Below are 16,059 nucleotides of genomic sequence, written 5' to 3' on the forward strand. Positions count from 1 at the left end.
TTTTAGATGAACTATCCCTTTAAATACTCAATCTTGCTTATACACTCTAATATAGTTACAATTATTGTTAGTATTTTTGACTTTAAAATGTTTTTTAAGACACGAAACTCTCGCGAGGACACGTCTGCGTGATCACTGCCACGTTCTATTCCAGAGTTGCGCTAAGTGGGCGGGAGTAGGAGAACTGATCGCTGATTGGTTTCATGACGCCTTACGCTTTCGTATGGCGGTTTCGTATTGGACTACTTCCACGTCTGTCAACTGTAGATAGGTTCCGCTTTACCTCAGCTGGATGTGAGATTTGTGTGAGATTTCTGCTCGAGTCGTTGCATACAACGCAGAAGTTTTAAACGGAATTATTACTCAGTTATTATATTACTCAATAAGCATATTACTACATTATTTTAAACATGGGCCAGAAGAAAACTCTTCGCTCTCAGGCCAGGAAAGGTAAAACTAAGATGTTTCTTATACAGTAAAAACATTTGTTGATGATGCTGAGGGCGCAAAGATCATTTACAACGTTTTTGTGTAATATATCATCATTTATAGTGTTAAATGCAGGAGAAAGTTACGCACACATTGGTTTATTTATTATAATAATTATAAACCTGATATTTTTGCAATGTTTGAATGAGGAGGATGCCATCTCTGGCACTGTGCAAGTCTACCATATATTTATCAGTTATTGCAAAAATTCCCTGGCGAAATGTTTGGGACCGTGCTATTCCTGAAGCACCTTGGAGTGCCATGAAAATTTCGTGGTACATACTAGAGTACTGTGGTATTATCATAGGATATCATCACTTTACTATAGTACCTACTGTCTGTAAGTACTATAGTATTATTTTATTTATAAGGGGTAGTATGGTACTTATACCAGAGTACCATGGTGTTTTTGTCTAATATACGATGGTAATTCACCGCAGTGCCTTATAAGGAATAATTTGCAAAGATAAATCATGTAAGAGTATTACATTACATGTATGTGTTAACATGTTCAAATGTTTATAATTGAATCTTTACTAAGCTCCGCCTTAAAACTTTGTTTAGCAGCTCGCAACACAATTTTGTAATGTTTGTAAACAGTATTTGTTACACACTGTATTATCTTATACATCAAATCTAAAAATAAACCCAAAATAATCCACAAGTGCCTGCTACTGTTTCATTCCCAAATGCGAAGACTTTACAAAAGCCTACAGTTTTGCTTTTAAACGAATTAACTATCTGAACTTATTGTTAGTTCATTTACGTACATTTAGATTACAGAAGAGCAAAAGGTTGAAAAGTCAGAACAGATCTGTTCACTTACACTGTTATTATAGCAATCACTATTAATGTTGTTTTAAATGTTATTTTTCTGTTTTTAGTTGATGTGTAGAAAGTGTTTGTTTTGAACAAACCTCTTGGTTTAACATTTCTTCACATAATTTTGTGTGTTTGATGTGGCTTGATGCGACCAGTGTTGGGTGTAACTAGTTACTAAGTAATTAGTTACTGTAATTTAATTACTTTACCCTTGAAAAAGTAAAGTAAGGGATTACTCTTATTTTTTCTGTAATTTAATTACAGTTACTTCTGATGTAATTAAACTAAATACTTTGTGTAATATGTGTGTGCAATAGTGGAATTGACATCAAAATTCAAAGACTTAACTTTAAAATCCGTGCTTTAATGTATAATTCTCACATTTGTAATACTTTGGTCAGTTAATATGAGTATGTAGTTTAATATTATTTGATTGAATTAATTAAATAAGCCCTTTCATGTCTATCCTTAAATCACAACTAATCAAGGTTGATGTAGGATATAGAAAGTAATAAGTAACTAAATACTTTTTGGAGAGAGTAATTTTTACAGTAATCTAATTACACTATTGAATATGTAATTAGTAACTAGTAATTAATCGCTTTTTTGGAGTAACTTACCCAACACTGGATGCGACATACTGTACCACAACTCTTTTGATCAAGTCCGGTCTATTTTGCGCAGTTTCAGACAATAAATAAAGATGACATCATGACTGACAATAATATATAATAATACAAACATTCGTAACAAACTGGAAAATTCTAAAGTGCATTATAGAATACATGATATTATTGCAATTATCCCATAAGATTGCTATTGAGTTCTCCACAGTAAGTGCTAGTATAAGAATTTTTTTAGACCTAGCAACAGTAACTAAGTGGTGTGGGCGGGCCTTAGCAAAGTGTCAATTGTGTCAAGGTGCATGTGCGTGTGTTTGGCTATAACTGTTGTCTCCATATGAGGTTTAAAGAGGGTGTGCGCACAGCCGCACTAAAAATACCCAGCAGGCCGTGCATATATCGAATTGCAGCTGAGCCAGGCAGAGGTGTTTCATGAGAGTGGAAAAAAGATTCACTTTTATTTTGCAGTTTCCTTTGCCAAGGGTAAAAACCCACAAAAATGGAGGAAACCAGTGTGGACGGAGCCAAAATGACAGGTAGACTAATGTGGTTAGAAATGGATTGTATTTGGATGGTGTGGAGTCAGTTATATTACATTAAACTGTCGGATATAGCGTAACGTTTCATATTGGGTTGTCGAATTCAGCATGAAATCTAAACCATCTGTGTGTTTTTGCATTTTTTATACGTGGTGTTGGGTTCATACATCATATTTTTCACATAGTGCATTTCAAAAGCTTGTAACTAATATATTGTGTCATACCATTTGTAGTATGTCATGGAAGTGAATACATTTTGATTTACTAATGGTTGTAGTGTGATGATTGGTTGAATTTGCACTGGCTAATCATTCAAAATACCCTATTACAGTACCTCTTTTGACCCTGTGAAACCACGCTCCCACAGTTATGTAGCCACACCCCCATCAGATAAAAAACAGAAGCATCAGAGAGAATATTAATGCATGTTTAGGGCTGTACAGTGCGACATATACAGTATGTATGCATTAGACAGAGCTGCGTGTTTGTGTGAAGTGTGTTTGTCATTGTGCTTGTCTGTGGGTGACGTTAATCAATGGCTCACCGCTATTTTACTTCATTTTAGTCTATTTTGCGAGTGTAAAATTGTTTTCTATTGTCGAGTCTATTGTTTTCCGGCTGCATAAAGTCCTTATAACTACTGTAGATGCGGACTCGCGGACGCGGAATCCTGCTTATTACATATGTCATCTGGCTGTTCTGAGTGAATGAGCTGCACAGTTGAACATACTACACGCTTGACAGTGCATCTCACTGTATTAGGAGGACATGAACACATGAACTTCATCTTCAGAGTTTCTCTGAGAGTTTATTTCACAAGCATTTCACAGTTTGAGTAAAGCTACAGTCAACCATACTGAAACTCTGAAACACGTCTTCACAACGACCCGTCAAAATAAAAGTCGCGTTAACCTGAACACTCAGATGGGAAAAAAAACTAGTATACATACTATAGTATTTGCTATAGATAATTGTAGTACCCTTGTAGTAAATTGATAAACCATTGTAAAACTGTAGTATACTACAGTAAGATTAGAAAATACTGTACTATCTAGGACTTTTACTGCAGTTTACTATAATAAATACTATAGTATTGTATACTACTACTGATCTGTATAAATGACTGGATTGTTCATGATGTCATTACACTGAAGCTACCGCGCCACCATGTTGGTATGCCCAAATGTTCTATTGAATTAATAGGGAATTATCACACATTAATGATAAAACAGTAACTTACCAGTCCCTGTTTTTAGATCTAAAGTCTTAGATCTGCAAATGTCTTAAACATGTAAACGGTTAATTATTTAAAGTCAGGAATTTTCCCGTCTTATTAGATATAGAGTGAGTTATGTTCATTTTCATTACAGTAGCATACATAAAATAAATAAACATAAACATTGGAAAAAACACGGAAGTAACATTTAATTTAAACACACACACGTGAACTAAAAACGTATTGCGTGCCTAATAAGCTGAAAAACGGGTTATTTTAGATGGTAATTTTGACTGTAAGTCAATGGCGCTCTCTGTCAGTTGGGCATACCAAGATGGCGGCGCGATCGCTTCCAGTGAGTTCTTGGCGAAATCCAGTCATTTATATAGATCAGTGATACTACAGTTTTTTATGTAGACAAATATATTACTTTTGTATAGTACAGAACTTAGGTAAATGAAAACTAATTTTAGTAATTTAGGTAAACTAAAAATGATATGGCCCTAATTTATCCATCTGTATGTAACGTTAATGTCATTTGTCAGTTACCTGTCTATTTGTGTGATAAACTGCACTTGTGTTTTTTTAAGGTGACAACAGACGTTTTATACTTGTGCTACAACTGTTTGGCCTGTGCTACAACATTTTAAACCTCTGTAGCACCAGTGCTATGTGCAAATAAAGTTACCGTTCAGCCCTGTGTGTGTGTGCGTGTGCGTTTTACACACGGGTGACCTTCTCAGTCAAGTGTGATACAGTCTGTTACATGATCCTGAGGTTATTTTTTAACCCTTTGTCATTCGCCTCTGTGAGTGTAACATTCCCTGTGGTCTTTTTACATTTTGACCTCATTTAGAGAGTGTTATAGATACTTGCAGAGAATCAGGAAGGAACAAAGTCAGATCATCTAGTGTTACCTCTTCATAGCTGTCAAAAACATAGAAAAACCTTTTTCAGTTTTTTTGTCAAAGATGTCTTACTTTTGTAACATCGTTTTCATGAACTGATATAATACCGTATGTCTCATTTGCTCGTGTTTGTGTCCCCAGATTCTCCGACGGTAAATGCAGCCATTAAGAGCGATAAGAAGGCCGAAAAGAACTCTATCTTCAGTTGGCTGTTTGTGCTGGCTATGCTGGGTGTTTGGTTATCTGTAGGAGTCATCTGGTTTGACTTGGTTGATTATGACAATGTGGTTGGTAAGTACGGTTTAAAGTGTTTAAAAGTGTGTGTTGTTTCTTATCTAATTCAGATCAGACTAGAACCAAGAACAACACGAATTTCTGTCGGTGTCTGAGAAAAGTTTGCATGCTTAAATAAAAGTAAAATGTGTCCTGGAAGTTAACATAGATTAATGCAAAGTACAACCGATCTGATAGTACCGATTTCATTTATTTCAATTCACAACTTGACCCCTTTAGTATTATAGATTTACTCTACACGAAGAGGGCTAGAGAGATAAGCCTTTGTGTTAAGTTAATATTTTAATGTGAAAATTTGCTTTTGTTGTGAAACTAGAAGATCCCCTAGATCAATTTATTTACATAGCGCTTTTCACAATTTTACATACATATAGATAGTAGATTGTGGCTGTATAAGACCTATCAAACAGTGGGTCATGATGTTTTATGGTATTTTACATGCAATGGATCACATCTTTTCTCCTCTGCTCAACTGAAGGCACTCTTGGAGGACTGTATGATGCCGATGGTGATGGAGACTTTGATGTAGAAGATGCCAAAGTTTTGTTGGGTAAGCGGGGTTTATTTTCCTGCATGACCGACTAACTATTTATACTCAAAGTGTCACATTATAGAAACAGTAGAAAGAGTTTAGTTGAAAACCATCTGGTAAATTTGATCTCACAGCAAACATATTTATTTGCTTTTGATTCAAAGTCTCAAAGTGTCCATGACAGAAGTGGAGGTCTTTTCAAATACAGGGCTGTAAACACATATTTTTAGTACACTGAATGTCCAAATCTATAAATACATTAAAGTTCTCCAGATGAGCGGTCTGATATCAGTTCATCTCAGACTGTGTGGGGAAGGAATATCAGACGGCTTCGTGACACCATCAAACAGACAGAATTGAGTGTCCATGTAATAAACAAAATAAAATAACACCCACTGCCGCTATATATAAAATAATAAAATTGTAACTGCTTACACCCCCATTAGCAGTCTTATCTGCATGCAAACACTTCCTTTAGTTATTTATTTACTTCCTGTATTGCACAGCTCTCACTCCTCTGGCTGTTAGCACGTCTGTGGTCTGGATTTTGAAAGATAATTCAAAAGTTTGACATTTTAAGTTTGACATTTTAAGAGCATCTTTACGTTTGTTCCATATTCACTCTGGTTTGCTGCATCCCTCTTTTTCGTGTATATTTGATAAGGAACATGCTATAGAAAATGTATGACCTGTCTAACATGGTTGAAATCTTGTAACTTTACAGTACTTGTTTTCCTCACTTTCGTAAGTCACTTTGGTTGAATGATTTCATGTACAGTAAATGTTATTTTTTCCCTCTTTGTTGTTTTTTACATTTTCCTTTTTTATAAATTTCTCAGACATAAAATTAGGAAGTGGTTGTCTGTGTTTGAATTAAAGGAGAAGCTGTAGTTCTCCTAACAACACATTTCCTCTCGGTCTGACTGTGCAGTAGACCTATTGATTTTCTCGATATGATCTGCGTGTATTTTGGCTAGGAGGTTTCCTTATTGAGCATCTTAAATGTTTATTTTATTTATGTGTGTGTGTGTTTTCTGATTATGGATTAAAACCTTCTTCCTTTCTTAATCAGAGAATGCTACGGTGGTCACTAAAGAGAAACGCTCAAGAAAAGATATATCAGCAGAGGAAGCCAGTGTCCAAGCAGTCCAGTCCAAGCTCACTCGTAATGGCATTTCCATGATTCTAAAGACTTGAACGTTGACTTGACGTTGTCTGTGTGTCTGCTGTTTATGTTTGCTCGCAACAGTAAACAATAGTGTGTTAGTGTGTCATTTCAGATCTGTAAAGAAAAGTTCTGACTTGGTTCTTTGCATGCATAGTTGATCGGCTGTGCAGCAAATGAATTTGTGAGACTGAAAGGAATCATCTCACCAAAAGAGAAAATTCTTTCATCATTTACTCAGCTTCATGTCAAACCTGTATGCCTTACTTCTGCAGAGCACAAAAGAAGATATTTTGAAGAACATTTGTAACCAAATAACATTGGACCCTATTGACTACCATTGTATGGACACAAAACCACTGAGACATTTCTCAAAATGCCTTCTTTTTGGGTTCCACAGAAGAAAGAGTCATGTAGGTTTTGAACCCCATGAGGTTGAATAAATGATGGTGGAATTTTTGTTTTTGTGTGAACTACCCCTTGAATTTTCTGGCAACAGAATATGTGCATGGCCTTTAATGCATATGTTGCCTCTTAAAGGGACATGCAATATTCTTTGGACATACGGAGGCTGCAAGTCGTTTGCAATTGGTTCACTCGAAATACATCTAAGTATCAGGTGGAAAGGAAGGCAATGAATGTAAAAATGTTTCTCTGCTTTGTAGAATTCATTCTTAAAATGCTAGGTTCTTTTTTACCCAGCGTTGGGTCAAAAAGACATGAACCCAACCATTGGGTTATAAATAAACTTATGATAGGTTGTTTTAACCCTTTGTTGGGCCAAATGCACTATAAACATTTTCTGGGTTCATTTAACCCAGTGGCTGGGTTTGTCGGTTGTTGTTGTTGGGTGTTTTCTTCAGTCATATGTGTTGAGTTTGCTGTTTTGTCATTTGCCTGGACCGAGCAGTGTTGACTTCCATGTCCATAGCGCTTTGCCTATGTAAGGTGTATGTGCCTGAAATCGTGTGAATTGGATCAGTATTGAATACTGGATTGTTGTTTGTTGATTGTTACAGCAATCACAGATCTTACTTATAGACAAAAGTAATAATTCACTTTGTGTCCCACCTTCAATGCAGATGAGAGAGCAAAAGAAGTGGGGCCAGAGAAGGAAAGAGGTACCTAGTATGGGTTTTGCTGTCAGAAGCACAATGAACAAGCCTTTCTGTGCATGCTTTATAGCATCTTAAAGGACAGCTGGTGTGAAAAGATGTTTTGTCTGATTTGTTGTTGATAGACTAACGTGTTTAAGTTGTCACTACCTACTGTATACCTACTGTATAGGGACACTAAAACTGCTTATAAATCTTTGCATGTGCATTTTGCTACAGTCTGTGGCGTGCTTAATAATGGTTTTGAAAGGTAAAGATGTGTTTAGAAAACAATGTTTGACTTCCTTCATACCTCTTTAAAGTAGAAAATGTGAAGTACAGTATATTGTAGATGGGTTACGGATTTTGGTGTGTGTGTGTGTGTGTGTGTGTGTTTTCTTGACCTACTTACACTTACTCGGACATAAACGGCTCAGCATCTTCATACATTGATGTTTGCATGGGCGAAGCAAGATGACTCTTCTGAGATGTGAACCTGGTATTCTGTTCCCTCATTCTCAGAGCATCCCACCAGAGATATCGGGCGAAAGTTGAAAGCAGCTCTGAAGGAGCAGCTACGAATGATTCACGAGAAGATCGAAGCCAAAAAGATCGCCAAACTAGCCCTTGCTGAGGTCCGTAGTGTTTTGGCCAAAGAGGAGGAGGAGAAACAAGATGCTCTCGCTGCTAAGAAAACCAAAGAGGAGGCTGAAGCTAAACTCCGAGAGGAACGAGAGCGAATAGAACAGGAGAGGCTGAGGGCAGAGAAAGCGGAACAAGAGAGACTCCGCAAAGAGAGATTGGCCAAAGAAAAAGCAAAAAAAGAGAGGGCAGAGAAAGAGAGACTGGAAAAAGAGAAATTAGTCAAAGAAAAGGCAGAAAAAGAAAGGGCAGAGAAAGAGAGATTAGCCAAAGAAAAAGCAGAAAAAGAGAGATTATCTAAAGAAAAAGCAGAGAAAGAGAGATTAGCTAAAGAAAAAGCAGAGAAAGAGAGATTATCTAAAGAAAAAGCAGAGAAAGAGAGATTGGAGAAAGAAAAAGCAGAAAAAGAGAGACTAGCCAAAGAAAAAGCAGAAAAAGAGAGATTGGAAAAAGAAAAGGCAGAAAAAGAGAGATTGGAGAAAGAAAAAGCAGAAAAAGAGAGATTGGAAAAAGAAAAAGCAGAAAAAGAGAGATTAGCTAAAGAAAAGGCAGAAAAAGAGAGATTAGCTAAAGAAAAGGCAGAAAAAGAGAGATTAGCTAAAGAAAAGGCAGAAAAAGAGAGATTGGAGAAAGAAAAGGCAGAAAAAGAGAGATTAGCTAAAGAAAAGGCAGAAATAGAGAGATTAGCTAAAGAAAAAGCAGAAAAAGAGAGATTGGAAAAAGAAAAGGCAGAAAAAGAGAGATTGGAAAAAGAAAAAGCAGAAAAAGAGAGATTAGCTAAAGAAAAGGCAGAAAAAGAGAGATTAGCCAAAGAAAAGGCAGAAAAAGAGAGATTGGAAAAAGAAAAGGCAGAAAAAGAGAGATTGGCTAAAGAAAAGGCAGAAAAAGAGAGATTGGAGAAAGAAAAAGCAGAGAAAGAGAGATTAGAAAAAGAGAGACTAGCCAAAGAAAAGGCAGAGAAAGAAAAAGCAGAAAAAGAGAGATTGGAAAAAGAAAAAGCAGAGATAGAGAGACTAGCCAAAGAGAAAGCTGAGAAAGAAAGAGTAGCCAAAAACGAGACAGAAAAGGAGAGATTGGAGAAAGAAAGATTAGAAAAAGAGAGACTTGCTAAAGAAAAGGCTGTTAAAGAGAGATTGGAGAAAGAAAAAATGAAGGAAAAGGATGAAAAAGGCAAAGATGTAAAAGAGACAGAAAAAGAGAAGACAGCAAAAGACAAGACAGCAAAAGACAAGACAGCTAAGGAACATGGACGAAAATCTGACCAATCAGAAAACGAGCAGGACACAGCTGATAAAAAGAGGAAAGATGAAAAGATATCTACCCGCGGTCTTCTGAAATCCTCCAACAAGAGAAACAGAAAGTGATGATGTATGAAATGACTGTATGTATGAGTGTTGAGGAGTAAAACACTAACTGTAGCGTGACAGAAACAGTGTAGCAGTAATAAGTTACAGGACACGCTGGTGTAGTGTGTGTGTGTTTGTGTTGTTGTGTTTTACACACACAGCTTTACAGATGAGGTAACTGAGGCTCAAGTTTAGATGTGCTCAGCTAAACTCCTATAAGATGATTAAAAAAAATCAAAAACCGATTTATTGATTCAATTAATATTTCATTGATTTGTCCCTGTGCAAAAGTCCAGCCTTTGTTGTCTTGTTCTTGTTTTAGAGTAATTTATATCAATTAGTGTTTTCTTTTTTAATTATTTATTGAAGTTTAATGCTGTTTGTTATTATTTTTGCCGGATAAATACTGCTGTAATCACAGAATAACATTTTCTGGCATCGTCTTCTTTAGTAAGGTTAAGGGTGCGTTCATATTTGTAGTTCGGTTCTTTTGATCCGGACCAAAAAATAAATAAATCAATTTAGTCCTGTTTCACTTAGCGTTCAGACTGGCATTTTAACAGCGAACCTAAAGATATCGAACCTAACAGCTTACGTGCAAAATCGCAACGTGATTGGACAGCTTTTGGGATTTATTTTTTAAAATGGAACTTACCCGGACATCCAAAACAATGATGTGTGTGCTGGGTTATACATGCTCAGTGTATGCCTGCGCATATGAGGGTATATTAAGCAAGCCGGTAACTCAAAAAGACCTCATGAAGTGTTTAAAGCAGTCAAAACGGCGCCAGGAATTCCTCCGTTACATGCGCAAGCACAAATCTAATAAACACTCCTTTTACCAAATCACGTGATTTTCGGGTCGTATATTGTTATCACTTCCTGTTTAAGTTCGCTTGAAAGTGGACCGAGACCCATCTTTTCACACTTACACAAATGAACCGCAATTACAGAGCAATCGCACCAGAGTTCGTTTTAATCGAACCAAACGTGGCGTATGTGAACACGCCCTTAATGTGGGGAGCTTTTTCGTTCGCCATTTGTAGAATGGTAGTTAAATACTTTAGCTTGTAGTTTGACTTTGTTCAGACAAGCAGCAAAATTCCTTTTTTTTGCAAATCTGTTCAATTGTAATCTGAAAAAAAAATGCTTGAAATTTAGTTATAATCTGGAATTCAGCATTTAGACAGAAAAAAATTCAAGATTTCTGTCCTCTTTGTTGCAGATGAAAGTCTTTTGGCTTTGTACATCGTACTGATTACATATAGCATCTTATATAGATGTTATGTAGATGCGGATGTTGACCATGCTTTCTGAACATGCATGAATCAGATTACCACGGGCCTATATAAAAATAGGACACTCCTGATTTTAGGAAAAAGCACATAAATGGTATTAACATAATTCAAGGTGAAATGTGTTTTATTTATTGCTATGAAACAAGTCTGAAGAATTTACAAATTATATCGTTTGTGACAAATAACATATCTGACCGTGTCCACGGTTTAAGCAATTCATAAGGAAAACATGAGTACATTTAAAGGTGCTGTAATTTCTTTTCAGCTGTTCATCATTTTAACCTTTAATCTTACAGGGTTTCTTCTCTATTTCCTTTTTCTGTTGCAATCTTTCGGTGTGACATTCACTTTAAAGGTGAAAATATTTGAATCTCAATTGGTCCGTTTTTATTTTTAGTCTGTTTAGATTTTAAGATCTCATGCAAAAGTGTTGTTGGTTTATTTGAACGAGGTGATTGGCATTTTGTTGTACATGTAAACACACTCAAGGCCCGCTCATTTTTTTCAGTGTGTCAGGGCTCTTATATTTGTTTACGTTGGGTGTTTATTATCCAGTGTACTGATACCTTGATCCTGTCAGTACAGTAGTTCTTTTATCTTTTGGTAAAATTATTTAAGATTTACCTATATGCTAGTTGTATGACTAATGAATTAATGGTTGTGTGTAATGTGTAAAGTGTGTCACTGTGAAATTGGAGATTATACTAAGCTTTTAAAAACAAGTGGACATGTCGGAGTGTCCAAACAAACACAACAGTGTTTGAGTAGTACCAGAAAGCGCGCCGCGTTCAGCCTTTTTATTTATCTATTTTGAAAATGGGTGAGCAGACATTTAAGAAAAGATTAAACGCATCACCTTTAATACATTCTTTGAAAAGGTTTAGCAAGAATGTTTAATGAAAATAAACTGTGATGAGATGTTTATGAGTTAACTGTAGGTAGTTGTTTCCAATAAATGTGAAATTCGTTTTAAATATATGTATTTGGTCTGTTTGATACATGGCCTGATTTACTCTTCTGTGCGTGGGTTGTTACTTGGCTTTGATGTATTTACACCTGCGTCTAAAAATCCTGCAAATTTTATCACAAGTTGTAGTATGTTTTCAAGGGCTGTCAAACGATTAATCATGATTAATCGCAATTAATCGCATCCTGAATAAAAGTTTGTGTTTACATAATATATGTCAGTGTGCATATTAATTTTGTATTTATAAACACACACGCACATACATACATATATACACATATTTATATACACAGTATCTCACAGAAGTGAGTACACCCCTCACATTTTTGTAAATATTTTATTATATATTTTCATGTGACAACACTAAAGAAATGACACTTTGCTAAAATGTAAAGTAGTGAGTGTACAGCTTGTATAACAGTGTAAATTTGCTGTCCCCTCGAAATAACTCAACACACAGCCATTAATGTCTAAACCGCTGGCAACAAAAGTGAGTACACCCCTAAGTGAAAATGTCCCAATTGGGCCAAATAGCCATTTTCCCTCCCCGGTGTCATGTGATTCGTTAGTGTTACAAGGTCTCAGGTGTGAATGGGGAGGAGGTGTGTTAAATTGGGTGTTATCGCTCTCACTGCTCATACTGGTCACTGTAAAATGTGAGAGTCTTTGAGATACTGTACATGTGTATATATAGAAAATACATGTAAATATTTTCTTATATTTATATATACAGTATATATATTTATATTTACCAATAATTTAAATTATATATAAACGTTTATTTTTTTTTTATATAAATATAAAAAATATTTATTTTATATATTTTTAAATATATGCGTGTATGTGTATGTGTTTATAAATACAAAATGAATACACAGACAATAGTATGTAAATACAGACTTTTATTCTGGGTGCGATTAATCGTTTGACAGCCCCAATGTTTTCGCGTAGAAAGGTCTAAAAGAGTGTATGAAAAGCTCATAAGAGTTTGGTTTACCCCTTTACGCTTATATTCTCTTTCACAATGGATGAACAGATTGAGGCTGGAACTAGATAACCAAAGTCACCTGTGTGGAACAAGACTTTACTTGTGTCATAAAGAATGAAGTCCACAACAATAGTTTGTTGTTATAAGAAACTATTGGTATGTTTAAAATGGCATACTACCTCACTTTTCCCACTATACTGCACACAACATGCAACTATAGTTCTCTGTATAAGTGAAATATATTAGGGCTGTCAATATCAGATTTTCACTACATGACAATAACTATATTTTCATGATATCTATTGAAATGTTTGAAGAAATGATCAGAAATAATGCTATCAGTCAAATTCATCTTTATTGTCTTGCGTTCATATTGGGACTGTTTCTTGCATTTATACAGAACTATCAGAAAGACCTGTGACATCACATGAGAAGCCTTTAGAAAAAGGTAAGAAACTGTAGAACCCTTCCATGATTCTTCTGAGTTTGCCTCTTATCTGTGAGTAATGTACAGTAGTAATGTTTGCTGTTAAAGGAGTAATTCACTAAAATTTAAATTTCGTGATAATTCACTCACCCACATATCATACAAGCCGTCCGTGTTTATTTCTTCTGTCGAAAACAAATTGAGTCTTTTGAGGAAAGCTTTCCAGGGTTCCTATCCATATAATGCACTTAAACGAGTGGGCTGTATGTTAAAGTCCAAATTATAGTTTCATCGCAGCTTCAAAAGGCTCTACAGGACACCAGCTGATGAATAAAGGTGTTGTCTAGCGAGAATGTGTTAAATGTGTCAGTTTACACAGATAAGCTTTTAATTTAAGCAAAAAATGTTTAATTTACTTGAAATGTTACTCATGTTGGTAATATGTTATTAATTTACCTACTGAAAAAAGTTTTGCGGACTTGAATAAAGATACAACTGTTGCACTTAACCTTTACATGGGCATTTTGTTTTCATAGTAAGGCAGATATCGAGATGTATCGTTATAGAATTGCCAAACAATATATAGATTATATGGATTATATGGATAAGAACCCTGGAAAGCTTTCCTGAAAACCCTTAATTTGTTTTCGACAGAAGAAATAAACACACGGACATGACATGTGGGTGAGTGAATTGTCATGAAATTGTAATTTTATAGTGAACTACTCCTTTAATGTTTATTGTTTGGTTAACATGATGCTCAATTATTCATTTCTGGGTTTATAATTTTTTTCTCATACAAAAATGCGTTTCATAGAGATAACGCCTCTTCTGTGTGCTTCAGTTGTGAAATCTGTAATACTGTAATGTCTTTGACTTTACAGCAGTACTTCTTGTCATATTGTTCATACATGTAATTGAACTTTAAGGCTTTAATATGCACCTATGCATCTGTTTTACAGATTCATCAGAAGAACTAAACACTCAATTTGAAGCTACAGTTAGTTCGAGTGTGAGTGAGAAAGAACCAAAGTCTGTGTTTTCTAACAAAGGTAAACTTACAAAATTAAAACAGTTATGTTATGTACTTTAGATATTTTACAATTATTTTGTAGCTTTTAACTGAACTGTTACTGATAGGTGTGTAATTGATTGTGTTGCATTTTAGAATTAGACGCAGAATCTCTTCCTGTTGAAAACAAAGGTACAGTAACACGAATGTACAGTATGCACTATTATTTCTATTTCATTTTTAAAATATGCAACAATTACATTTTACAAAATGTGTTTCTGTTTAAGAGTCCACGTCACCTCCTCCACCTGAGACTACACCTGACGATAAATCCCCAAGAGAAGATTCTAGACCTCCAGATGAAATTCACCTTCCACCTACAACTCAAACCGAGTCTGAATCTGTGTCCACACCTGAATCTGCATCAGATTCAGAATCAACTGATGAACCCACAGCAGACACTAAAGCAGAGCCTGATGGTCAGTTCAGCTCAAACTGTTAATGCTTTGATGATGTTGTGTTGTGTGAAAATCTCATGCTGTCATCAATTATCTCTCCGGACAGCCAAAAAGAAGAAACCAAAACTCTTCAATAAATTTGACAAAACTATCAAATAGGAGATTAACGCTGCCGAGAAACTGCGCAAGAAGGTAAAAAGAAATACTGTTGGGAAAAGCGGCCACCTTACAATTGTTTGGAAAAAAGCAGTATTTCATAATGTTAATTCTTTTCACAGGGAAAAGTTGAGGAGTCTCTTCGTGCTTTTGAAGTTCTTGTTCAGCGGTACCCTCACAGCCCCAGGTGTCGCTACGGCAAAGCCCAGGTACAGTACCACAATCTCATCAGTTTTATGATTGATGTAGTATACATGATCTTACAGTATGAATCGTGTAGTATACAATATGAATGAGGTAGTTTACAGGATAAGTGATGTACATTTGTAAACAGTATGGATATAGGTAGTTCTGTATGAATTATGTAGATTACACTGCAGTAAGAGTGATGTAGTATACAGTATGGATCATGTAGTATATATAAGAATGAGGTAGTGCACTGTATGAATGATGTAGTATACAGTGTAGAGTAGGTAGTGTCCAATATGAATGATATAGTTTACTGATGCATTACACAGGATTATTCAGGTACTGTAGAGTATGAGTGATGTAGTATACAGTATGGAGGAGGTAGTCTACAGTGAGTGATGTAGTATACAGTATGGAGGAGGTAGTCTACAGTGAGTGATGTAGTATACAGTATGGAGGAGGTAGTCTACAGTGAGTGATGTAGTATAAAGTATGGAGGAGGTAGTGTACACTATGAGTGATGTTGTATACAGTATGGATCAGGTAGGATACAGTATGAGTGATACAGTATACAGGATGGATCAGGTAGGGGTACAGAACGAGTGGTGTAGTAGACAGTATGGATCAGGTAGGATACAGTGTAAGTGAAACAGTATACAGGATGGATCAGGTAGGATACAGAACGAGTGGTGTAGTAGACAGTATGGATCAGGTAGGATACAGTATGAGTGATACAGTATACAGGATGGATCAGGTAGGATACAGAACGAGTGATGTAGTAGACAGTATGGATCAGGTAGGATACAGTGTAAGTGAAACAGTATACAGGATGGATCAGGTAGGATACAGAACGAGTGGTGTAGTAGACAGTATGGATCAGGTAGGATACAGTAT

At 35.7% G+C, this 16,059-nt stretch overlaps 1 protein-coding gene across 1 annotated transcript in view; it reads left to right on the forward strand.

The window, feature by feature from the left end:
• Positions 1-277: 277 nt before the first annotated feature.
• Positions 278-16,059, forward strand: part of unm_hu7910 (un-named hu7910) — a 20,972-nt gene continuing 5,190 nt past the window's right edge. Inside the window, 12 exon segments of the mRNA XM_057328041.1 lie at positions 278-450; positions 4,739-4,888; positions 5,370-5,441; positions 6,496-6,588; positions 7,671-7,709; positions 8,205-9,684; positions 14,195-14,205; positions 14,313-14,402; positions 14,519-14,554; positions 14,650-14,841; positions 14,927-15,012; positions 15,099-15,185. Of these exon segments, the coding sequence (XP_057184024.1) occupies positions 411-450; positions 4,739-4,888; positions 5,370-5,441; positions 6,496-6,588; positions 7,671-7,709; positions 8,205-9,684; positions 14,195-14,205; positions 14,313-14,402; positions 14,519-14,554; positions 14,650-14,841; positions 14,927-15,012; positions 15,099-15,185 (2,376 nt within the window). The 5' untranslated portion in view covers positions 278-410.

The sequence above is a fragment of the Triplophysa rosa genome, linkage group LG1, assembly GCF_024868665.1.
Source record: "Triplophysa rosa linkage group LG1, Trosa_1v2, whole genome shotgun sequence".
Classification (NCBI taxonomy): domain Eukaryota; kingdom Metazoa; phylum Chordata; class Actinopteri; order Cypriniformes; family Nemacheilidae; genus Triplophysa; species Triplophysa rosa.